This window comes from Hyperolius riggenbachi, chromosome 5 (assembly GCF_040937935.1).
Source record: "Hyperolius riggenbachi isolate aHypRig1 chromosome 5, aHypRig1.pri, whole genome shotgun sequence".
In the NCBI taxonomy this organism is placed as follows: domain Eukaryota; kingdom Metazoa; phylum Chordata; class Amphibia; order Anura; family Hyperoliidae; genus Hyperolius; species Hyperolius riggenbachi.
In genome coordinates this window covers 43219855-43246650 of record NC_090650.1, presented here as the reverse complement: position 1 = coordinate 43246650, position 26796 = coordinate 43219855, and the positions used below count along the sequence as shown (strand labels likewise).

Below are 26796 nucleotides of genomic sequence, written 5' to 3'. Positions count from 1 at the left end.
ACAGGAGAGAGACATGGGGGCACACAGAAGGACACAGGGGCTACACAGGAGGAGACATGGGACACACAGGAGAGAGACATGGGGGCACACAGAAGGACACGGGCTATACAGGAGGAGACATGGGACACACAGGAGAGAGACAGGGGGTGCACAGGAGAGAGACAGGGGGCACACAAAAGGACACATGTGAGAGACATGGGGCACTCAGGAGGACACTTGGGGGACACCATTTGGGGGAGGTCATGTACAAGACGCTCCTGAAATATGGACGCACCAGGTTTAGTATATATATTTTTTTCCCTGGTTTTTGCCCTCTAAACTTAGGTGCGTGTAAGGGATAGCGGAGATACCGCTGCAGAGACAAGCGGCATGGCGGCTATCTCCGCGTATCAGCCAGCGGCCTGCATGGTGGTGCTTTGCCTGGTCCTTCTGTCGCTCATAGACTGAGGGCTACGCGCGCGCGAGCCGAGCGACAGGACCTTTATGCATCTAGAAGGGGAGTCAGCTGATCACTCGGTCAGCTGACTCCAGCTATGTTCCAGATTGGCTGAGTAACTGGGGCGGCGCTGTGGAGCGCGCTTAGTATATATAGGACAGGCCTGTCAGTTGCTCCGCGTCTGCTGTTGCGAATGCTAACGTGTTAGCACTCAGACCTTAGTCAGATCCCAAAGTGTGCTAGATCCAGCCAGAGCTGGTGATCCACACTTAGCCAGATTCTGTTGATAGCTTAAAGTACTAATTGCATTGTATATCTGTTATGACCTTCTGCTTCCTCTGACTATTCTCCTGCTTGTTGATTCTGTGCCTCTGCCCGTCTGATTCTCATTGCCGACTCTGCCTGAACTTGACACTGAATCAGCCTTTAATTTCTGTACTTTGTCTGTCCGTACGTTGCCAACTCTGCCTGTCTGACCTATCTATCCTCACCAGTGGGCTAGCCACTGGTGAGGGATCTGAAGTATTCTTCGCCTGCTCCTTAGGTGAAGTTTAACTGCAGTGCAGCTTTGTAACACCTGCTCCTCAGGTGTCCACTAGCTGCAGTATAGTCTTAATCACCTGCTCCTCAGATGATACTCTCCTTGCAGCACTATCTGTAACACCTGCTCCTCAGGTGTCCACCAGCTGCAGTACAGTCTTAATCACCTGCTCCTCAGGTGACACCCTCCTTGCAGTACAGTTTGTAACACCTGCTCCTCAGGTGTCCGCTAGCTGCAGTATAGTCTTAATCACCTGCTCCTCAGGTGATACTCTCCTTGCAGCACTATCTGTAACACCTGCTCCTCAGGTGTCCACCAGCTGCAGTACAGTCTTAATCACCTGCTCCTCAGGTGATACTCTCCTTACAGCACTATCTGTAACACCTGCTCCTCAGGTGTCCACCAGCTGCAGTACAGTCTTAATCACCTGCTCCTCAGGTGATTATCCCTGATAGCACAGCCAGTGGCTCCAGCTCCTTAGGTGCTCGCTGGCTGCAGTACCATCTTAATCGCCTGCTCCTCAGGTGATCTCCCATTGCTGGGCAGTCCGTGACGCCTGCTCCTCAGGTGCTCATTGACTGCAGTACTGCCTGACTCGCCTGCTCCTCAGGTGATCATCGGCTGCAGTACTATCTGAGTCACCCGCTCCTCGGGTAGACCTCCTCTTCCTTGTTACTGTTGCACCAAACATTTATATCACATTGGTTGTCCGGTGTCGGGCTATACTAGCATTATTGGTGATTCTGCAGATCACCATATAATCAGGTATAGCATCTGTATTATTGGTGATACTGCAGATCACCAATAATCAGAAAATCTGTGTTGCTGACACCAATCGTTACAGTGCGTCTTATATTCCGGAGCGTCTTATACGGCGGAAAATACGGGTATTCTAAACGCCTTTTCACAGGAATAATAAGAAAAAAATTGAAGAAATCATTATTTCTCAGTTTTCAGCCAAAATTTCAGTTTAAAATAAAACATGCTTCTGCAAATAAAACCTACGTATTTTATTTACCCATTTGTCCTGGTTATTACAACATTGAATTGATGTCCCTAGTACAATATATGGCGACAATATTTTATTTGGAAATAAAGGTGCATGTTTTCATTTTTGTGTCTGTCACTAATTACAAGCTCATGTATGCAAATATACCAGTAATATACCCTCATGCCATACATAGTAAAAAAGCGGAGTCCCTAACATAATTATTCATGTTTATTTTTTTAATGTAGTCTTTTTTTTTTTTACGAGTGTTTTTTTTTTGGTAACGGGGGGAGGGGGGGGTGTCAGGGGTGAGGGAAGGAGGTATTCATTTATTTTTATTTAATTTACAAAGTGTAAAATGTGTATTTTTTACTTTTGTATGTGTATTTTTTTTTTTACCACTATATGTCCTCACACTCACTATCTCTTTGCTTAGAACGAACACAGAGACAGCGTTTGTCACCACAAAGGTCATTGACTTCTCGTTGAAGCATTACCAGATACCAGTTGAAGATACCAGCCAGCCTCCCTAATCACTTGCACACTATTTTGTCAGTTAGACTTTGCAACTGCTGTTCAGGAAATGCTGTTGAAAACAAAGAAAACCCTGAGAATCCCCCATGAGGAGATGGACTGGTCCAAAACCTGTCGGTTCTGTCAGATTTCAACTGCCTACTTTTTTCATGCTGAGCGGATCAGTCAAAACCAGCCTTATCAGCCTGCCAGAGCCGAGACAAGGTCCTCCAGCACCCAAGGCTGAGACACCAAAGTGCGCCCCTCCATCCCTCCCACTCCAGCCATCACACACTGATTGCTATTAGATCCAAACACCCCCCCCCCCCCCACACACACACACACACACACACACACACACACACCTATATCTAGTTACCTGGCTTGCAGTCACTATATATCCCCTTTCCTTATTTCTCTCTGCTTCAAACACAATAGGGGAATGATAGCTGAGTGAGTTGTGCGCCCCCTCCTACACTGCGCCCTGAGGCTGGAGCCTCTCTCGCCTTGGCCCGGCCCAGTAGCCTGCCGACAGACTGTACACACGCGGAAACTGTCGGCAGAACGTCCGCCCCGCGTGTATGTAGGTCAGGGATCACTGAGCAATTTGAGTTCCAATAATTAGTTCTAAAGGTTTTGGAATCAATAAAATGACAACAGTGCCCACATTTATGCACCTGCCTAATATTATTTAAACAATTATTGCACACTTTCTGTAAATTCAATAAACTTCATTTCATTTCTTAAATATCACTGTGTGCGTCTCCTATATGATATATTTAACTGACATTTTTTTTCGTAACCACCAATGATTTATAAAGGAAAATCATGACCATTAACAAGGTTGCCCAAACTTTAGCATCCCACTGTACCATACCAATATACAGCAAGATATTGTATAACAATAGGAAGTGTTCCTGAAGCCGAAACCAGGATATTTAACGTAAAACTGGGTATCCTGAATAATTAACTACATTCTACTATATGTCATTACAGTTCCTCTTTAAAGGACAACTGTAGTGAGAAGAATATGGAGGCTGCCATATGTATTTCCTGTTAAACAATACCAGTTGCCTGGCTAACCAGCTGTGGCTGGATAGTGTAATGGTTAAGGGCTCTGCCTCTGATGTAGGAGTCCTGGGTTCAAATCCTGGCTCTTCCAACTCAGTAAGCCAGCACCTATTCAATAAGGAGTTCATTGGGCAAGACTCCCAAACACTGCTACTGCCTACTGAGTGTGCTCTTATGGCTGCCTCGCAAGCGCTTTGAGTCTGACAGGAGAAAGGCGCTATACAAAAAAAAGGAATTATTACCCTACTGGTCTATTTGGCTACAGTAGTGTCTGAATAACACCAGAAACAAACATGCAGCTAAACTTGTCAGATCTGACAATAATGTCAAAAACACCTGATCTGCTGCATGCTTGTTCAGGGTCTATGGCTAAATGTATTAGAGGCAGAGGATCAGCAGGTTAGCCAGGCAACTGGTATTGCTTAAAGAAAATCTGTAACTAAAAAAATTTCCCCTGGGGGGTACTCACCTCGGGTGGGGGAAGCCTCTGGATCCTATTGAGGCTTCCCCCGTCCTCCTGTGTCCTATGGCGGCAGCGATAAAGCTCCCCAAATGGTGGGGATGTAAATATTTACCTTCCCGACTCCAGCGCAGGCGCAGTATCGGCTCTCCGCCTCGGAGATAGGCGGAAATAGCCGATTGCTGTCGGGCTGCTCTACTGTGCAGGCGCAAGTCTCCTGCACCTGCGTAGTAGAGCGGACAAGACAGAAATTGTCTATTTCTGCCTATCTACGAGCAGAGAGCCAATACTGCGCCTGCGCTGGAGCCAGAAAAGGTAACTATTGCACAACCTGACAAATTGTCGGCTGTGCGTTCCGTGGGCTGCAGAGAGACCACCGTGGGACACAGGAGGACGAGGGAAGCCTCGATGGGGTCCAGAGGCTTCCCCCTACTGAGTTGAGTACCCCCCAGGCAAACTTTTTTCATTACAGATTCTCTTTAAAGAGAAGCGGAAAAAAAAAATGTCATAGAGCTTAATGGCTTTTTTGCATAGAGATAACGACTGGAGTTTCTTAACTCTTCCTGTACTGGAAACTATTAGACTGATGTATCTAATCTTAATGTTTTATTTCTTAGCTGTACTACACATACAAATCATAATATCATAATTTTTTATTTATTTTTTCGCTTCAGTGTCTCTTTAAAAGGAAATAAATATGGCAGCCTCTGTATTCTTCTCACTACAGTTGTCCTTTAAATAAGCATGAAGATAAATCTATTGCCTTTGATCTATTATATTTGCATACAAGTCTGAATTATTAGAATCTCATTGCCCACCTCTACTAAATTGCCTTACCTTGATAGTCCTTCTCACACAGGGCATCAGAGGTTCCATAGATCTTCCATCGGCTCCAGGTTCCTGATCCTTTAAAAAGAATCACTTTCTCTTTGGTGTTACCATAGTGCAGGTGGAGGCTTTCCCCCAGGATTCCAAACAAAGTTTCATTTTTACACTCCCATTTCTGGAGCTCATTATCACCATCACAGGAAGCCAGCATGACCTCAGCCAGGTCTTTCTTAGAGGACACTGTCAGGCATTGCAGCACCGCCATGTTTATCAGTTGGTCTCCCGAAATCCAGCGGAATTGTTGTGCATTATTGTCTTCTCTGCAGGCAATGGCCATAATGTTGCTATTCTGAGCTTCTAAGCACTTGTGATGGTCTTCATTGTAGATTAAAAATGTGTCAGATTCTGCAACATAAAATTTTAAATTGTGGGTCAGTTTTTGATTATATTTCAAAATTGCACACTGCACCAGGTTTGCACGATATACTCAGGGCCGGATTTCTCTACATCCAATAAGAATGTAGCATGCCGGGGAAGGAGGAAAGCACTAACCATATGCACAGATGCTATAAATGATGATACATCTGATGTAGAGTAAATCACATTTGCTCACAGTGATCACAGGGTAAGGAGCCTATGAAATTGGCTCCTGATCAGCTCGTGGAGCTCTGCTGTCATAGCGACAGCAGAGCGAGTGGGCCTCAGCGACAGGAGAACGGCACAAATGGCGAGAGTGACTGGTTCATGTGGCGTGACATTGGTGAGCATCTTCTTTGTACCAGAAAGTCACTGGTCCTTAAAGAGAACCCGAGGTGGGTTTGTGACATCAATATTAGGGCACAGAGGCACATTCTGCATGCAATGCCCAGCCTCTGTGTCCTTACAGTGTGCCCCCAGTCGACCCCCATGCTCTGCTGTCCCCCATTATAAAAACCGCCAGGCTAGCGACACAGATTGTTGCTAGTCGGCTGTTTACCTTTTGGCTGCCACTCAGCGCCGCTCTCCCACCTCCTGTATAGTGTGGCTCCCTGCCTCCGTAAGCTTCCTCCAATCGGCTTACAGAGGCGGGGAGGGAAGGAACACAGGCGGGGAGCTGCGCTATAGAGGAGGTGGGGGAGATAATGGGGGACAGCAGAGCACGGGGGGAGACTGGAGGCACACTGTAAGGACACAGAGGCTGGGCATTGTATGCAGAATGTGCCTCTGTGTCCTAATATTGATGTCACAAACCCACCTCGGGTTCTCTTTAAGGGGCCAGAGACTGCTGGTAATTAAAGTGGACCCAAATTAAAAATACAAGATTTCAGAAATAAAATCTATTTTCTAAATTATAATAATAAATAGCAGCCTTTTTTCAGCTGCATGATGACAAATATAAAATATTTTACATTTATTGGAGGAACCCCTCCCTCCGTTCATATTGCCGGGACAGAATCCGGCAAAATGGTGGAGTAGATAGTGTCCAGCAAAGGAGGAATTGCTAATGGCTGCCACCTGTATAACCCTAGTTATGAAAAGAGAAGGGTGAAAAGCATGCACTGAAATGTTCATAGGCTTGAAGGAGTGTTTATTTATCTTTGTATGTGTCAGAGTGGTGCAACTAAACATTTTGAATTAAAAAAATGTTTGGTTTGGGTCCACTTTAAGTGGTTAAAAGCAAGAGAAACAATAATAAGGTGACAACCCCTCTGATTAATATGACAATACGGATAACAGAAAAAGAAAGGAAATTATGATTTCAGCTCCACAATCATTATTACAGTAATTATAAAACATAACTTTGAATTACAGTTATGGAGAAATAAACAAATATGACAAAATAATTTACAAATCCATATGTCACGTCGATTGTGCAGTGATTGGCCTGACGCATGTTTTGCGGTCTGTATAAGAGCTGCTTCTTCAGAGGCAAACAAAGTTCAAAGGTTATTACATGAGGCAGTTAAAAACATCATCAGAAAGAAAAACACAGGGTATGGATAAAATTCTCTCCCATAGCTCTCAACTGTCCCTCTTTTGGAGGGACAAGTCCCTCTTTGGGAGCCCCGTCCCTCTATCCCTCTTTCCTCCTCCTTTGTCCCTCTTTTTATGTAAAAATATATATATTTATCTACTAAAAAAAATGTGTTTGACTCTAAACTTTATTCCCATCCTTTAAATTGATATATTATTAATTTTAAAATGTTAATATGAAGGAAAATGAACCAGGATACAAAGGACCAGTGTGGTTTGAATTATAAAACAACATATTTTTCTTATGAACGGCAGGGGTACGGAACCTATGGCTCGGGAGCCAGATGTGGCTCTTTTGATGGCTACATCTGGCTCACATACAAATCAGTAGGGGTTGATTCACTAAGCTACACTGCTCAAGCAGCGCAGCGTAGTGTGGCAGTGCAAGTAAAATGTTCAAAGTAGGCATACTACTGCTGTAGCGTGCACTATTAACTTACTTGTGCTACCCCAAAACTAACGACTGCTGCAATTGTCCCACTCTGGGCCTTGTCAGGTCCAATGACTTTGTAGGACGAGATCCCCAAACATAGATTGTCCCAATAGGCTGCCTGTCACTTGACAGGCAGCCTATTGGGCCAAAGTGCGGGGATCTCATCCTACAAAGTGAATCAACCCCCAAGTCAGCTAGCTAATTGTAGAAGCTGTTAATCGGTATTTCTCCTGTCTGGCTCTCGGGGAAATTGCTGATGTTGCTGAAAGCCAAGAGAAGCTGAAAACGTGTCTGACACTTCCGCTGCCCAGCAAATCAACTGTATACACATCACCATGGCAACAGGGACGTGAGCCCTACTGTCCCAGTTTAAAACATATTGTATGGCTCTCATGGAATTACATTTTAAAATATGTGGCTCTCAGCCCAAAAGGTTCCTAACCCCTGCTTTATGGTATGCATGACTAGTGGTGTGACGGGGTCGTGATCAGGGGTGTGGCAGGGGCGCGACTTAAGTGTCCCTCTTTCTCATCTCAAAAAGTTGGGAGGTATGCTCTCCTATGCATCAGATATCCATTTCGTCTAGTCAAACCTGTTGGACAAGTAAACAGTTGCCCAGCATAGTCACTGGGTTGGTGAATGACTGTATGTAATGTATTGTAGGTTGCAAAACGCAATCACAGGCAAGGTGGCCAGTAGTGTTGGGCGAACAGTGTTCGCCACTGTTCGGGTTCTGCAGAACATCACCCTGTTCGGGTGATGTTCGAGTTCGGCCAAACACCTGACGGTGCTCGGCCAAACCGTTCGGCCACATGGCCGAACTAAGAGCGCATGGCCGAACGTTCCCCGAACGTTCGGCTAGCGCTATGATTGGCCGAACGGGTCACGTGGTTCGGGCCCGAACGCGCTCTGATTGGCCGAACGGGTCACGTGGTTCGGGCCCGAATGCGCTCTGATTGGCCGAACGGTCACGTGGTTCGGGTAAATAAATACCCGAACCACGTCATATCTTCGCCATTTTTCTGTGGGTTTAGCTTTGGGTAGGCAGGCAGGGTAGTTCGCTCTCCAGCCACGCTAGCCAGGGTCCCCCCCAGTCATTGTGTGTCGCTGCTGGGAACAGTAGTACACCGCTCGCTCAGCCACACTATATATAGCATTGTTTACTGCCACTGTGTACCTCGCTCAGCCACGCTATATATAGCATTGTGTTTACTGCCACTCTGTGTACACCGCTCAGCCAGACTATATAGCATTGTGTGTACTGCCACTCTGTGTACACCGCTCAGCCAGACTATATAGCATTGTGTGTACTGCCACTCTGTGTACACAGCTCAGCCAGACTATATAGCATTGTGTGTACTGCCACTCTGTGTACACCGCTCAGCCAGACTATATAGCATTGTGTGTACTGCCACTCTGTGTACACCGCTCAGCCAGACTATATAGCATTGTGTGTACTGCCACTCTGTGTACACGGCTCAGCCAGACTATATAGCATTGTGTGTACTGCCACTCTGTGTACACCGCTCAGCCAGACTATATAGCATTGTGTGTACTGCCACTCTGTGTACACCGCTCAGCCAGACTATATAGCATTGTTTACTGCCACTCTGTGTACACGGCTCAGCCACACTATATAGCATTGTTTACTGCCACTCTGTGTACACGGCTCAGCCAGACTATATAGCATTGTGTGTACTGCCACTCTGTGTACACGGCTCAGCCAGACTATATAGCATTGTGTGTACTGCCACTCTGTGTACACCGCTCAGCCAGACTATATAGCATTGTGTGTACTGCCACTCTGTGTACACCGCTCAGCCAGACTATATAGCATTGTGTGTACTGCCACTCTGTGTACACCGCTCAGCCAGACTATATAGCATTGTGTGTACTGCCACTCTGTGTACACCGCTCAGCCAGACTATATAGCATTGTTTACTGCCACTCTGTGTACACGGCTCAGCCACACTATATAGCATTGTTTACTGCCACTCTGTGTACACCGCTCAGCCAGACTATATAGCATTGTGTGTACTGCCACTCTGTGTACATCGCTCAGCCAGACTATATAGCATTGTTTACTGCCACTCTGTGTACACGGCTCAGCCACACTATATAGCATTGTTTACTGCCACTCTGTGTACACGGCTCAGCCACACTATATAGCATTGTTTACTGCCACTCTGTGTACACCGCTCAGCCAGACTATATAGCATTGTGTGTACTGCCACTCTGTGTACATCGCTCAGCCAGACTATATAGCATTGTTTACTGCCACTCTGTGTACACGGCTCAGCCACACTATATAGCATTGTTTACTGCCACTCTGTGTACACCGCTCAGCCAGACTATATAGCATTGTGTGTACTGCCACTTTGTGTACACGGCTCAGCCAGACTATATAGCATTGTTTACTGCCACTCTGTGTACACGGCTCAGCCAGACTATATAGCATTGTTTACTGCCACTCTGTGTACACGGCTCAGCCAGACTATATAGCATTGTTCACTGCCACTCTGTGTACAGGGCTCAGCCAGACTATATAGCATTGTTTACTGCCACTCTCTGTACATGGCTCAGCCAGACTATATAGCATTGTTTACTGACACTCTGTGTACATGGCTCAGCCAGACTATATTGCATTGTTTACTGCCACTCTGTGTACACGGCTCAGCCAGACTATATAGCATTGTTTACTGACACTCTGTGTACATGGCTCAGCCAGACTATATAGCATTGTTTACTGACACTCTGTGTACACGGCTCAGCCAGACTATATTGCATTGTTTACTGCCACTCTGTGTACACGGCTCAGCCACACTATATAGCATTGTGTTTACTGCCACTCTGATTCTGCTGGGAACAGTAGTACACCGCTCGCTCAGCCAGACTATATAGCATTGTGTTTACTGCCACTCTGTGTACACCGCTCAGCCACACTATATAGCATTGCGTACTCTGCCAGTCAGTGTGTATATTGCTGGGATCAGTAATACTCCACTCACCGTCAACCACTATATGAGCTCACCATGAGTTCCTCAGAGACCTCTGCTGTGAGCAGCACTCCCAACAACAGCAACAGCCAACGCCCCACGCAAGCTATAACATCCACCCCAGCAGCCAGTGGTCAGCAGCAGCCCTCCCCGGAGGAGAACGTTGTGTCCATCGGTCCGTCGCCAGAGCGGTTAATAAGGGCTGCCATTGAGGAGATGATGGGGCCTGATGTGGAGGAGGAGGTCGGGCTCAGGCCAGCATCCCAAGTTAATGTTGAGGACGATGAGGGGTCTGTGTCTGGGGATGTTGGGGTGGCAGAGGTGGTGGGTAGGTCAGACTCAGGAGAAGAGTTGTATGATGAGGATGATGATCGGGACCATCTGTATGTGCCTCAGAGTCCGACCCCGGAAAACATGTTGTATCGTGTGTTTAGGTACTAAAATCTGCGTTCCCAGTAGTGTTGGGCGAACAGTGTTCGCCACTGTTCGGGTTCTGCAGAACATCACCCCGTTCGTGGGTGACTATATAGCAGACTATATAGCATTGTGTTTACTGCCACTCTGTGTCTGCTGGGAACAGTAGTACACCGCTCACCCGCCACTGTATAGCATTGTGCTCTGTGTCGCTGCTGGCAATAGTGGTACACCGCTCACCCACCACTGTATAGCATTTCTGTACTGCCACTGTACTGCTGCCAGTCAGCGTGTACTTTAAGGATAAGTGAAATGAGGAAGAAATCCGGTGAAAGAGGGAGGGGCAAGGGAAGAGGTGTTTCCCCTGACGGTTCACGTACAGGCCACAGGGGAGCACCCAAGAAAACCCACTCAATACCGCCCATGTTGTCCAGGACAACAACCCTCACAGATCCAAAAGAACAGGACCAGATAATTACTTGGATGACCTCTCAAGCGTACAGCAGTGGGTTAAGCAGCACCAGCACATCACGCACGAGGTCCGAGTCCTCAGCCAGTTACAAGGAGCCAGTGGGCACAAAGCTGACACAACCGGCAGCGACACCACGCACACAACTGCCAGATAACCAGACGACGTTGGAGTGAGCTGCGCAGAGGTTGTTCTGGGGAGCTCTACTCCACGGCGGCGGCCCCCCACAATGACATATGATGAGTTTGAGGAGATGGAAGAGGAGGGTATGGACAATGTGGACATAGACCCAGATTTTGTTTGTGAACGAGAACATCGCCGTCGTAGCAGCAGCACAGATGAGTCTGTTGAAGAACCCACTGCTGCACGAGTTCGCCTTGTGCCAAAAGGTAGGCGGGGCGCAATTTCAGGCATCACAAGCGTGGAAGTTCAAGTGAGAGGCAAAAGAGGCGCAAACAGAAATCGCCAGCAAGGCAGGTGCTCCAAAGTCTGGGCTGTCTTTGAAGACTGCACTGAGGATGTTACCATGGCGATTTGCAAGTTGTGCAAGACCCGCCTGAGCAGGGGGAAAAGTATTAACAACCTCTCCACCACCAGCATGAGCTGCCACATGCTATCCAAACATCCCACTCTGTGGGCAAACGCGGCAGGACAGGGTACCACCAGCAACACTGCCTCCCTTGGGTTCACCAGACTCACCACCAGACCCGCCTCAGCAGCAGCAGTAGCCCATCCATTGCGTGGTTCACAACATTCACAAACATCAGACGACGCTGACACTGTCACTTTCCGGAGTAGTGCTCTTGAGGTCTCCCAGTGTTCATCAAACACAACAACCAACAGCCCTTCGGTGTGCAGCCCTACGGTTCAGTTGTCTGTGTCGGAGATGTTTGAGCGCATGAGGAAATTGCCAGCAAATGACCCCCGGGCCGTGGCAGTACTAACAGCCAGCATAGCCAAGCTTCTGGCCTGCAAAATGCTGCCATATCGAGTGGTGGAGACAAACAGCTTCAAGGGCATGATGTCAGTGGCCATCCCACGTTACGTGGTTCCCAGCCGCTACCACTTTGCGCGCTCTGCAGTGCCTGAGTTGCATGAGCACGTGGTCAGCAAAATAACCCGAAGCTTTAAGAATGTCGTTGCCTGCAAGGTTCACCTCACCACTGACACCTGGACGAGTGCGTTCGGGCAGGGTCGATACATCTCCCTTACCGCGCACTGGGTGAACCTTGTGGAGCCTGGCAGCGATTCCTCACCTGCTACGGCGCGGGTGTTGCCCACGCCGCAAACAGCTGCACCGCCGTCCCTCCCACTGGATAACAACAGCAGCACCTACCTCTCTGACTCCTTCTCCTCCAACGCATCTCAAAGCTGTACCTCATCCGGAAACGCTAACCCAGCACCAGCAGCAGTAGGATCGTGGAAGCAGTGCAGCACAGCTGTTGGCATGCATCAGCAAGCGTTGCTGAAGCTGATCTTCCTTGGGGATAAGTAGCACACAGGGGAGGAAATTTGGAGGGGAATAAAGGAACAGACGGATTTGTGGCTGGCACCGCTGGACCTGAAACCGGGCATGGTTGTGTGTGATAATGGGAGTAATCTCATTCGCGCTTTAAGGTTGGCTAAGCTGACACATGACGAAGAAGAGGAGGAGGAACAGCTGGAGTTGTAGCAGGAATTTCCTGCCACCACTGATGAGGGCCAGAGCGGTGCACGTTGGACTTCCACAATTCAGCGCGAATGGTCAGCAGAAGCAGACCAGGAGGAAGGTGACGACTATGATGCATCACAACAACTATCACAACGCTCACAAGAGGATGATGAGGATTCTGGTAGGACTCTGGCACACATGGCTCAATTCATGCTAGACTGCATTGAACGCGATCCACGCATTGTGCGCATTCTGGACAACACCAATTACTGGGTTTATACCCTTCTGGATCCACGGTACAAACACAATGTTCCAAAACTGCTTGAAGAAAGAGTCAGACAGGTCAAAATGGAAGAATACCAGCAGGCCCTTGTGGAGACTTTAGAGAGGAGATTGACATCCTCCCCCTCCTCTAGCCAGTTGTATGCCGACAGACTGACTTCCGCAAACCCAGGACGACCAGGAGGGCAGCAAACAACGCAAGTCGCAGCTAGTGCCCAAAAGGGGATGGTATCGGCAGTGTCCTTGGAGTGGGGAAATTTTCTGACACCCATGCAGCAGCAGCCCACTGAACAGCAAGCGTGCAGATCCACCTCCAACACCGATCGCCTGGAGAAGATGGTCAAGGACTACATGTCAGATGGCGTAGCTGTGTCGAACAATCCATCTGCACCCTTCAACTATTGGGTATCGAAGCTAGACACCTGGCACGAACTGGCAATGTACGCAATAGAGGTGCTGGCTTGCCCGGCAGCCAGCGTTATGTCGGAACGCTGTTTCAGTGCTGCCGGAGGCATCGTCACAGATCGGCGTATCCGCCTCTCCACAGAAAATGCAGACCGTCTGACTCAAATTAAAATGAATCAATCCTGGGTTGGAAACGACTACGCAACACTCCAGGACCCCAACCAAGTAACATGACCAATGAACATCTGGGATGGTTTAGCGTTTCCGGTCCCTGTTTATTGAACCTCTCATCTTTATTACATTTATGACTGCATGGCGGCAAAAAGCATTGCTGCTATATCCGCACGCTTTTTGTCCTCATGCAAGGCCTGGGTTGTTGTGTCTCAAAAAGCATGGCCTTCTCCTCCTGTGCCTGCTCCTGTTCCATCACGTGTGCTGCTGATGCTGGGTTAGCGTTGCCGGTCCCTGTTTATGGAACCTCTTATCTTTATTACATTTATGACTGCATGGCGGCAAAAAGCATTGCTGCTATATCCGCACGCTTTTTGTCCTCATGCAAGGCCTGGGTTGTTGTGTCTCAAAGCGTGGCCTTCTCCTCCTGCGCCTCCTCCTGTTCCATCACGTCTGCTGCTGCTGGGTTAGCGTTGCCGCCCGGTCCCTGTTTATTGAACCTCTTATCTTTATTACATTTATGACTGCATGGCGGTAAAAAGCATGCTATCTGCACGCTTCTTGTCCTCATGCAAGGCCTGGGTTGTTGTGTCTCACAAAGCGTGGCCTTCTCCTCCTGCGCCTCCTCCTGTTCCATCACGTCTGCTGCTGCTGGGTTAGCGTTGCCGCCCGGTCCCTGTTTATTGAACCTCTTATCTTTATTACATTTATGACTGCATGGCGGTAAAAAGCATGCTATCCGCACGCTTTTTGTCCTCATGCAAGGCCTGGGTTGTTGTGTCTCACAAAGCGTGGCCTTCTCCTCCTGCGCCTCCTCCTGTTCCATCACGTCTGCTGCTGCTGGGTTAGCGTTGCTGCGTGGTCCCTGTTTATTGAACCTCTTATCTTTATTACATTTATGACTGCATGGCGGTAAAAAGCATGCTATCCGCACGCTTCTTGTCCTCATGCAAGGCCTGGGTTGTTGTGTCTCACAAAGCGTGGCCTTCTCCTCCTGCGCCTCCTCCTGTTCCATCACGTGTGCTGCTGCTGGTGCTGGGTTAGCGTTACCGGTCCCTTTTCCTGGAACCTCTTCTCTGTATTACACTTATGACTGCATGGCGACAAAAAGCATGTTACCTGTGCAAAGAAACATGACATTTTCCACATTTAAAAGACAGTTTTTCCTTTGAAACTTTACAATCAATTTTCTCAAAAACTATAAGCTCTTTTTCAAATATTTTTTTCCCCTTGTACCCACTCCCAAGGTGCACATACCCTGCTAATTTGGGGTATGTAGCATGTAAAGCTTTACAAAGCACGAAAGTTCGGGTCCCCATTGACTTCCATTATGTTCGGAGTTCGGCGCGAACACCCGAACATCGCGGCGATGTTCGGCAAACGTTCTCGAACCCGAACATCTAGGTGTTCGCCCAACACTAGTGGCCAGTAGGTGTAAATGAATGTCCAGGGTCAGGGTGATGTCAAAGAAATGCACTGCGTGGCTGTAATGAGCAGATGTACCCTTTTTACATGTAAGCATTTACGTGGATCTACAGTAACCCCAGTAGAGTCATTCAAATTTCTGGGGTCCACAATCTCCAACAACCTAAATTGGGACAGCAATAATATCACCATCATTAAGAAAATGCATCAAAGGATGCACCTCCTACAGTAGCTGAAAAAGTTTGGCCTACCACGAAAATGGTGTGCAGTTCTACACTGCGATCATCGAATCCACCATGACTGTATGGCTCAGCTCTTGCTCAGTAATAGAAAAGGTGAGACTACAGCGCATCACCCGAACAGCAGAAAGAATACTCAGCTTTAGCTTACCTTCCCTGATGGACGTGGTGTCCTGCTCTGCTCCTGAAAATGTAAATAGTGGCGGCATCCGCCCACGGATATCACTCAACTCCTCCCTTGAGCCTGCGGCAATCAGCTGCTTCTGTCTCTCCTTCCTCCTAGTGCTGATCGCGTCTGTAATAACACGATCAGGAAGTTCCAGCACTAGGGGTAAGGAGACAAAAGCAGCCGATCGCCAGAGGCTCAAGGGAGGAGGCGAGTGATACCCACGGGTGGCAGTCACCGCTAATTACATTCAGCAGAGCAGGACACCGTGGCCACAGAGCACACACCAGGGACACGGAAGGGGACACCAGCTTTTGAGGGAGAAAAAGTGCGTCTTAAAGTCCAAAAAATGCGGTATTTGAAGCTGCTGGTGTCTTTGGAATTCAACAAACATCAAGGTGCAGGATCCTCCAGAGAATTACAGTTATGCATAAACTTTGTTTACTGATAAGTGCCGTGCAACCCTGAATGATCCAGATGGACGGAGTGGTGGATGGTTGGTGGACGACCACCATGTACCAACAAGGCTGCGATTTCAGCAAGGAGGCGGCGGAGTCGTGTTTTGGGCTGGAATTATGGGGAGAGAGCTGGTCGGCCCCTTTAGGGTCCCTGAAGGTGTGAAAATGACCTCTGAAAGGTATATGGAGTTTCTGGCTGTCCACTTTCTTCCATGTTTCTTCCATGTTACAAAAAGAAGAGAACATAATTTTTCCGAGAGAAAATCATCTTCATGCATGACAATGCACCATCTCATGCTAAAAGTATTACCTCTGCATCATTGGCTAGTTACTATCGACATAAAAAGGAGAGAAACTCATGTTGTGGCCCCATCCTCCCCTGACCTCAATCACGTTGAAAACCTTTGGAGCAACCTCAAGCAGAAGATCTATGAGGAGGAGGAAGGTTACATCCAAACAGCAGCTATCTGGCAGGCTAGTCTGACATCCTGCAAAGAAATTCAAGTAAAAACTCTCCAACTCTCCAATGTCTGGCCAATTTGAACACCTTCATGTAGTGTGAGTTTACTTACACAACCTGTTCATAGTTTTTAAAATATGTTGGGCCTGGTGGTGGTACCTGGAAGTGGTAAAATTGGCCAATCAAAATTAAATGTGTATGCACCCTTACTATATAACAAAATAACTTTGGGTTTCAACCCTATAATCTATTAAGCCTCGTACACACATCCGATTTTGATTGGCCAATTTTGCCAATTCCATGTAGAATGAGGGCCAGCGGAGTATAAATACTATGAATAGATTGTGTAAGAAAGCTTTCTCACTGTTGTAAGTGGTAAAGTTAGACAACCATTGGCCAATTCAAATGGGATGTGTGAGAAGCTAATGCTTCCTTACACTCAAACATTTGGGGGGGGGGGCGTGGCTAGCCAGGGAGCATGATGGTGGCTTGATCCCACCAGCTCCTCACTGAAGCACCGAATAAAGCGGCTCACAGCGCTTCAATCAGCCCCAAAATACAGCGTTCTGGCAGGGGAAGACACACTGACTGCCATGGATTATCGCAGAGTGGCTTTTAAGAGGGGTACACAAAGCCCAAAGCCCAGAAAGCTGACAAACTTCTTCAGCTCTGAGATCCAAGATGGCCACCGCTCTGAGCATAGTGAACAGTGCTATGCAGCCATCCCTGCATTCCATCAGCATGGATCTCCTTTTCTCAGTGGATTTGGGCAGCTGAGCCCAGGACAGGGGGCAAAATGCTGCAGAAAGAACCTGGGGACTCCACACCAGACACCCCAACATCAAGAAGCCCAGTGAAGTCAATGCAGCGCACAGAGAAACAACAGGCTGAGGTAAGCTCTGACCCTCACATGTCAGCCATTACTGTTAATCCCTCAGACCCACTAGCGCAGATCCCAGCAACAGATCAGCCCATATCTCAAGCTTTTTTTTAAAGAATTCATGTTATCCTTCTGAGATTCACTGCAATTTGATATAAAAAAAAACTTGTATACACATGTAGCTCAGTTCGCTATGGTTACTGATGATAGAATCAGTAAGCTGGAGAAAAAAATGGCAGACGTCACAATAGCACACAATGAGCTAGTAGATGCACATGAAGAGCTTATTGAGGAAGTAAAATGGATGAAGGAGAAGATGGGAGACTGAGGACAGAAACCAGAGGAATAATATAAAGATCAGAGGTATTGCTGAATCTGTGCTGACTGATGACCTGAAGGAACACGTGAAAGAGATTATTAAAGTAACTCTGCCTGATGTACCTGCCAGTGAGTTGGTAGTAGACAGAGCACACAGACTTCCAAACAGTGGCGTAGCTAAGGAGCTGTGGGCCCCAATGCAAGTTTTCCAATGGGGCCCCCCCAAGCACTCTATACATAACAAGTGATACGGCACTCCAAAACCTGCCAATGGCAACTACAGTGTCAGAGGTGCAAGAAGGGGATGGGGAGCAGCTTGTTACTGATTACCCCCAAGCACTCTATACATAGCAATCCCTGCCAATGGCAACTACAGTGTCAGAGGTGCAAGAAGGGGGCGGGGAGCAGCCTGTTACTGATTACCCCCAAGCACTCTATACATAGCAATCCCTGCCAATGGCAACTACAGTGTCAGAGGTGCAAGAAGGGGATGGGGAGCAGCTTGTTACTGATTACCCCCAAGCACTCTATACATAGCAATCCCTGCCAATGGCAACTACAGTGTCAGAGGTACAAGAAGGGGATGGGGAGCAGCTTGTTACTAATTACCCCCAAGCACTCTATACATAGCAATCCCTGCTAATGGCAACTACAGTGTCAGAGGTGCAAGAAGTGGATGGGGAGCAGCTTGTTACTGATTACCCCCAAGCACTCTATACATAGCAATCCCTGCCAATGGCAACTACAGTGTCAGAGGTGCAAGAAGTGGATGGGGAGCAGCTTGTTACTGATTACCCCCAAGCACTATACATAGCAATCCCTGCCAATGGCAACTACAGTGTCAGAGGTACAAGAAGTGGATGGGGAACAGTGTGTTAATGATTACCAATATTCAAAGTACCTATATAAGTGATTATTATGAGCACAGGACCAATAGAGAGCTAATACTGTAGTTGAGGGAGGGCCCTTCGGGGCCCCTCTGGCCCAAGGGCCCCGATGCGGTCGCTACCTCTGCAACCCCTATTGCTACGCCCCTGCTTCCAAAGCCTAACTTTCTGCCTGATAAAGTGCCCAGAGATGTTATAGCAAGGATACACTTTTATCATGTTAAGGAGGCTTTTACATCAGCTACAAGAAGAGGGCAGAAGTTACCATCCCCATACCAAGATCTGACTCTGTTCTCAGATTTATCACAGATCACACTGCAGCTGAGAAGAGAACTCACTCCTATTACAGCCACCCTGAAAGCACAGAAGATCCCATACAAGTGGGGTTTTCCCACTAGGCTCCTTATTTACAAGCAAGGTACGTTACATATTATTAAAACTGTGAAGGAAGGCATCAGCCTACTTAATCAGTGGAATCTGGAAGCTACTTATCCCAAAGAAAGAAGATCTCCATCTGCCAGATACCAAAAGATGGACTGGAACACTGACACTGACGTAGATGAAGCAAACAAGTCCAATAAAGCATCTGGAGGCTCTTGAAAAATTCACCTTTGTGCTTCACCCACAAACTTTCCCCCCATTTGAACTCCTCTCCTCTGTTATACTTCAGTAGGAGAGCAGTTCACAACCTTTAAAGTCCACGGCCGTGGACTCAGGCCTTTGTCTTGATATGACCCCTTTTTTGGTCACAACCGTTTTTGGTTTGTTTTGTTTTGTTTTTCTGACCAGTGTCATCCTGTTGATGTCACCTGTGGTTATTTTACCTCTTTATTTGTTTATCTGGCCACTAATGATGCTGTTTTCCCCAGTGTTTTGTCTATTAACAACTTCCTTCCTTTACAGTGCTGAGAATGAGGGACAAACTTATCTGATTTTGAAAGACCACCTTTGTTTCCCAGGAATGATGGGTAGAGTATGTGTGAAAGGGGCAGCACGGTGGTATGTGTGAAAGGAGCAGCACGGTGGCGTTGTGGTTAGCTCTCTCGCCTTGCAGCACTGGGTCCCTGGTTCGAATCCCAGCCAGGGCACTATCTGCAAAGAGTTTGTATGTTCTCTCCGTGTCTGCGTGGGTTTCCTCCGGGCACTCCGGTTTCCTCCCACATTCCAAAAACATACAGATAAGTTAATTGGCTCCCCCTAAAAAATTGGCCCTAGACTACAGTACTTACACTACATAATATAGACATATGGCAATGGTAGGGATTAGATTGTGAGCTCCTTTGAGGGACAGTTAGTGACAAGAGAATATATATATATATATATATATATATATATATATATATATACACTGTACAGCGCTGCGTAATATGTCGGCGCTATATAAATACTTAATAATAATAATAATAATAATATAACATTAGTTTTCTTTACAGGTATGTCACGTGAATTAAGAATCTTGTCTCTTAATGTGAGGGGGTTAAACTCCCACAGGAAGAGATACCTCTTACAGAAACTTGTTAAAGAAAAAAATGCAGACATAGTTTGTCTCCAAGAGACACATTTAAACAAAGAAGGTGCTTCTAAGTTTAAACTTTTTACATTTTCTACAGTATTCCATTCTACTTTAGATAAGAAAAATAAATTTGGAGTTTGTGTGGCAGTGAGAGACTCTTCTGGCTTTGAAGTTTCAGAAATTTTTAACAGCAGTGACAAACAATCACGATTGCCAATTTATATGTACTAAATAAAGGTCAAATTAGCTTTTTAAACAAAACATTAAAAAAAATTGAAAACCTTACTAAAGGACACCTCATTATCACAGGTGATTTCAATTCTGTTGCAGACCCCATCACTGACTGCTCTTCATCTCTTAGGAAGACATCTCCTGTTACCATACAGCCATTATTACTGAAGCACGAACTCTATGACTCCTGGAGGTGCCTTCATCCAGCAGAAATAGACTATACTTTTTATTCACCTCTGCACAAATCTTTCACATGGATAGACTATTGTTTAGTTAATAAATTTACTCTCCCTTATATTTCTGGTGTGTCTATAGACACTAGGTCTTGGTCAAACCATTCCCCTATGTTAATTCCAAATCAAAGGTTCCCCCCAATGTCCTATAGTTGGAAAATAAATAAAGTTATACTCCATTCTGAGCAAACTTCTCATATAATCAAACAAAACCTGCTGTGAGAAAACGCGGAAAAGCTGCCGCGTGTGCTGAAAGCGGGGCGGCTGATTCCGCGTCCAACGCAGCGGTTTGCACGCGTAGGCACGCGTCTGGTAGTGTGGCAGAACGCGGAAAGGGCACCGCATGTTCTAACAGCAGAGTGGCTGTTTCCACGTCCGAGGCGGCGGTTTGCATGCAGCAGCATGCGCTTGGTGTGGCTGGGTCTGTTAGTGCACATAGGCAGATGGAGAGCTACGCGCGCGCGGCCCTGAACTCAGGATCTTTATACCAGCAGGGGAAGTGTCAGCTGATGAGGAAGATCAGCTGATTCCTGCAGGACTCATGATTGGCTGAGTGGCTCGGGCGGGGCGGCAGAGTCCAGCAGCTATATATTGTGCTGCTTGTCAGTTGCTGGTTGTCTGCCATTGCTAACACTTACGTGAAGGCACTCAGACCTTAGTCAGATCCCACAGTGTGTTAGAACCAGGTGGACCTGGGAATTCACACTGAGCCAGATTATTTTGTATACTGTATTTCATCTGTGTTATTCTCTAGCATAGTTCCAGGGTGTTGATGATCACGGACCTCACACCCAAGACTAGGGAATTGTATTATCATTTATGCTATACTCCAGGCTAGTTCCAGGGTGTTGACGATCACGGACCTCACACCCAAGACTAGGGAATTGTATTATCATTTATGTTATACTCCAGGCTAGTTCCAGGGTGTTGACGATCACGGACCTCACACCCAAGACTAGGGAATTGTATTATCATTTATGTTATACTCCAGGCTAGTTCCAGGGTGTTGACGATCACGGACCTCACACCCAAGACTAGGGAATTGTATTATCATTTATGTTTTACTCCAGGCTAGTTCCAGGGTGTTGACGATCACGGACCTCACACCCAAGACTAGGGAATTGTATTATCATTTATGTTATGCTCCAGGCTAGTTCCAGGGTGTTGACGATCACGTACCTCACACCCAAGACTAGGGAATTGTATTATCATTTATGCTATACTCCAGGCTAGTTCCAGGGTGTTGACGATCACGGACCTCACACCCAAGACTAGGGAATTGTATTATCATTTATGTTATACTCCAGGCTAGTTCCAGGGTGTTGACGATCACGGACCTCACACCCAAGACTAGGGAATTGTATTATCATTTATGTTATACTCCAGGCTAGTTCCAGGGTGTTGACGATCACGGACCTCACACCCAAGACTAGGGAATTGTATTATCATTTATGTTTTACTCCAGGCTAGTTCCAGGGTGTTGACGATCACGGACCTCCCACCCAAGACTAGGGAATTGTATTATCATTTATGTTATGCTCCAGGCTAGTTCCAGGGTGTTGACGATCACGGACCTCACACCCAAGACTAGTATTGTGCTACTACTGTATTACGTTAGCCCAGTTCAGGGCAAGACCATATATTAGCAGCAGAGCTTCCTGCATCCCAGCCTCGGTCCCTCGCTCAGGGGTCCACAGGCTACAGGAATATCACCCACAGTCAGGGGTGAATTCCTCAGGAGTCTTAGGCCGCCAGCTCCTCTGGTGGTCTTCACTCAGAGTTGTTATTGTTGCACCAAACACTTACACTCTCTCAGGTGTCTAGAGGTTAGACATATCTGATTATTGACGATTCCGCAGATCCTCAATAATCGGGTATATCTGTATTCTTGGGGATACTGCGGATCGCCAAGGATCAGATTCTCTCTCTGGTTGCTGACACCGATCATTACACCTGCTAGATTATTTTTCATTTAATGACAACCTAGTAACATCCAGATCTACCCTCTGGAATGATCGCAAGGCATTTATGAGGGGTATGTTCATAAAACAAGGCTCCATTCTCCAGAAAAAGAGAAAATAAAAAACTGACACACTATTGAAAGAAATTAAACAACAGGAACAAAAAATATATAAAGAAAAAAAGATAGAGTTGATCCCCCAGGTCACGGAATTAAGACAGAAGTTAAGAGAGATCCTATTCCATCAATATGATAGATGGCAGACAATGATTAGGGAAAACTGGCATTCTGAAAAAAATACGGCGGGAAAATGAATGGCTCAAAAAATTAAGGGAAGAAGAATAGCCCAAAGAATAATAAAAATGAAAGATCCACAAACTAAGCAAGAAACACACCACCCAAAAGAAATAGTAAATACTTTGGCCAGATATTACAAACAATTATATAATCTCAACCAGCAATCTGATATTCACAAGCCCACACAAGAAGAAATAGATAATTATTTAAAGAGTGTATCAACCTCCCATCCCTAGATTCATTTGAACAAAAACAGTTGAACATCCCTATTCAATTACAGGAGGTGTTAACTGCGATAAAATCCCTAAAAAAAGATAAGGCTCCAGGTATGGATGGTTTCATAGCTGATTATTATATCAAATTCATGGACATTCTTGCTAAACCATTAGTAAATATGTATAATGAAGTAGCAAAAACAGGCACGTTTCCAAAAGAATCATTGTCTGCCATAATTACGACCATACCTAAAGAGGGCAAGGACCCATCGGATCCAAGTAGTTATAGGCCGATATCACTCTTGAACATAGACTTGAAAATATATTCCAAAATAATAGCTAACAGATTAACACTACTGATACCCTAACTAGTCCATCCTGACCAGGTTGGATTTGTGAGGGGAAGGACGACCTGTGATGGTACGAGGAAAGTATTGGCTTTATTGCACAGGATTGGACTGTTTGTCTCTTTGGACGCGGAGAAGGCGTTCGACAGGGTTAACTGGCTTTACTTGTCTACAGTTTTAAAGAAATTTGGATGTGTAGGTTATATACATGAGGCTGTTATGGCATTATATTCCCAGCCGTCTGCTGTAGTATCTTCATCGGGATCTATTTCTGATTCCTTTGACATAAGTAATGGTACACGTCAGGGGTGTCCACTCTCACCATTAATCTTTATTCTCTCCCTGGAACCCCTGGCACAGAAAATTAGGGACAACCCGTTGATACATGGGATCAAATTTGGCAAAGTAGAAACAAAATTAGGCCTTTATGCGGATGATATTCTATTATATTTACAAGAACCCCAATTATCACTTCCAAATTTAAAGAATGAATTAAAAAAAAATTCAAAAATATCTTTTTACAAATTAAATGAAAATAAAACGGTGATTCTTCCATGTAACCTGGACCCAAATACAATTAATTATCTAAAATCAAATTGCCCTTACTCCTGGTCAGATAATTCCATTAAATATTTAGGCATAGACATAACTCCTACTATCTCTCAGCTATACAAGGCTAATTTTGAACCCTGGTTTAACAAATTAAAAACTAAATTAGATGCCCTGTCTAAGCTAGAATTTTCTTGGCTTGGCAGGGTATCTGCATTTAAAATGATGATCCTTCCAAAATTGTTGTGTATATATATATATATTCAGAAATCTCCCAATTAAACTACTAAAAACTTTTTTTTAACTCACTACAAAAACAAGTAAATTCATTCACCTTAATCAACAAACATCCCAGATTCTCAAAAAATATACATACAAAACATGCTTCATGTCTGGGCCTGGGTGTCCCAGACATTGAATTATATTATTATTCTGCTGTTTTAGAACAAGCCAGAAATATTTGGACAGAGGATTTATCCAAACAATGGATACCTATAGAACAAACCCAAGCCAATTACAGTTCATATAAAAATTTACTAGAAAATAAATTAACTTGGATGAAACAAAAATTGGTAAACAACCCAATTACTGCTAACACTATAAAAAATTTGAAACACCTAATCAAAGTTAATATTGGAAATCCTTTGTCCAACAAGCTACATATTCCCATTACTACCATTTCTGACAACATAAAAAACTTAAATTTGGAACATTGGGTAGAATTAGGACTGGATAATATCAGTAAACTTTTTCAAGACCCAGAACAACACTCCCTTAAACCTATAGAAGATTTAATACAACAATATAATATTCCACAAGCAGACAGTTCTAAATATAACAAAATTAAAAAAATTTGAGAAACATTCTCCAGCTCCAATATTGCTCCCACCAGAAGTTAAAAAATTATTCTCAGCTGATGGCAGTTTTAAGAAGGGAACATCCATTTTCTACAAAAAATTGTTGGCCAGCAACGTAAGAAGTCCTAACAAACAATTAAAACATGGCAGGAGTACCTTAAAAAAGATCTGAACCAGGAGGATTGGGAATTAACAATGAAGTCATTGAAAAAGTCCTCACATTGCGTATCTCATTATGAGAACATAATAAAAATTATTTGGAGATGGTACCTGACACCAGCAAAAAATTGCCAAATTTGATTCCAAGATTTCTCCACTGTGTTGGAGAGAATGTGGCCTAACAGGATCTTTAGAACATATATTTTGGGAATGCCCCAAGTTAGGAAATCTCTGGAAAGAGGTGGTGAACTTTTTGAGTCAATTGCCGATGAGTCTGACAAATATTCCAGCACACACACGTTACATATAGGAACCATGGACTTGCCCCCAAAGGAGAGAATGATATATAATCATATCTTTTTAGCTATTAGGATTTCAATAGCAGATAATTGGAAAACAAAATATTCACAGAAATTTGAAGACATCTTAAAAAAGGTAGATTTCAACCTTCAAGCTGAGAAGACCTGGGCTATTAAGTCGAGTAACATTAATTCTTTCCTGGCAAGGGCAAGTCTATGGCCTACAGTCTATCCTAATACTAGGCTCTTGGAAACTTAATTGGAAGTTGTGGTACAAATTCTCTCACAAGAGACCAATTATTTTATGTTAGATTTACTCTACTTGATAATTTTCATATCAGTACCAAGAAGAGTATTGCATTTTCAGCTTAATACAAAAATACACTGAGGAAACAAGTACACTGTAGAACAGACTAGATTAGTGTTAGTTTAGTGTACCTTTAGTTTTAGTTTAGTTTAGCTGAGTTAGTTTAAAGACCTTATATATTGGGAAGTTATCCACAGAAATATTTGATAACTAAAGTATTATTTTTAGTATGTTTCTAAGAATAAGACATTATATGGTAAGCGTCCTCTGGGAGCTTAGTAGGGTGTTTCCGGTCCCCCAGCTGCCCAGCAGGTCCTGCTCCGGATAAATGCTAACTTTTATATGTATACAATGTCTTATAAATACAGATATGTGTTAATTAAAGTATTTTATCAAGGAAATATAATTCCTTATCTATATTGTTGTAACCACTTGTATACAATCTTATAATGTACAATATATTATATTGTCAAAGTCATTGCATAAGTTTATGTATGTAGATGTAAACAACTGTTATGCCTAAAGTGGGCACTGTTTATTTTGAAAAACCCAATAAAAAAATTGTGAAATAATTATCAGAGACTCGTACTGACAGCCAACTCGGGATAGAATAACTCACCCAGCTGCAGGGATGGCCGGATCAGGTAGAGAAGTGCAAGGATGATGAAAGCCGTCATAGTGGATATCTCATTATTCTGCCCAGGTATGAAGGAAGAGGTGCTGATGTAAGCCACTGTGCTAGCCCTGGTTACACTGACTGGATCACCAGCTCAGTCTGCAACCTCTAGAAAAGACTGCAGAGTGCAGGGAAAGTTGTGGTTTCTAAATGATAAGGGAATTATCCTGTCACATGGGGCAGAATTAACAGGAAATCAGCATGTTTTGTTTTGCTACCAAGCCTACCATAAGCCAATTTCTATTGTCCACTCTTATTCTCCACTCTTATTGGCCAAATATAGAGGGCTCCAATTCTGATGATGTTGCACACTCGCTCTGAATCTGATTGCTTCACTGTCCAGTTTCTCAGAAAGGGTTTCTTCATAAAGTTACAACATAGGGTCAGCAATATGATGAGATGACAGAATTTTAGAACTTTTTAATTTCTGAGGAATCGTTTATTTAGAAAACAGGATGCCATGGGTGGGGGAAGCAGTTTGTTATTAATGTTTAAATGGTTTTTCAACCATCCAAGCAGTGGAATGAAGAATAATATCATCATCAAAAAGATTTAAATGACGGGTCCTTGCAAAATAAATAATGCATTGCTGAATTGCCTAGCTGAACAAATCTAAGAACTCCCTGGCTGCCTGGATATTACTTAGTCT

The 26796-nt window shown here is 45.1% G+C and overlaps 1 protein-coding gene across 2 annotated transcripts in view; it reads right to left on the bottom strand.

Annotated features, from left to right (window-relative positions):
* LOC137518158 (macrophage mannose receptor 1-like) overlaps positions 1–26287 on the bottom strand; it is a 493922-nt gene extending 467635 nt beyond the window's left edge. For both annotated transcript variants that reach the window (XM_068235572.1, XM_068235573.1), the window contains exons 1-2: positions 26091–26287; positions 4847–5242 (exon numbers count right to left, since the gene is read on the bottom strand). In XM_068235572.1, coding sequence (XP_068091673.1) covers positions 4847–5242; positions 26091–26148 — 454 coding nt within the window. In that variant the 5' untranslated portion in view covers positions 26149–26287. The remainder of the gene's footprint in view (positions 1–4846; positions 5243–26090) is intronic.
* Positions 26288–26796: the final 509 nt, after the last annotated feature.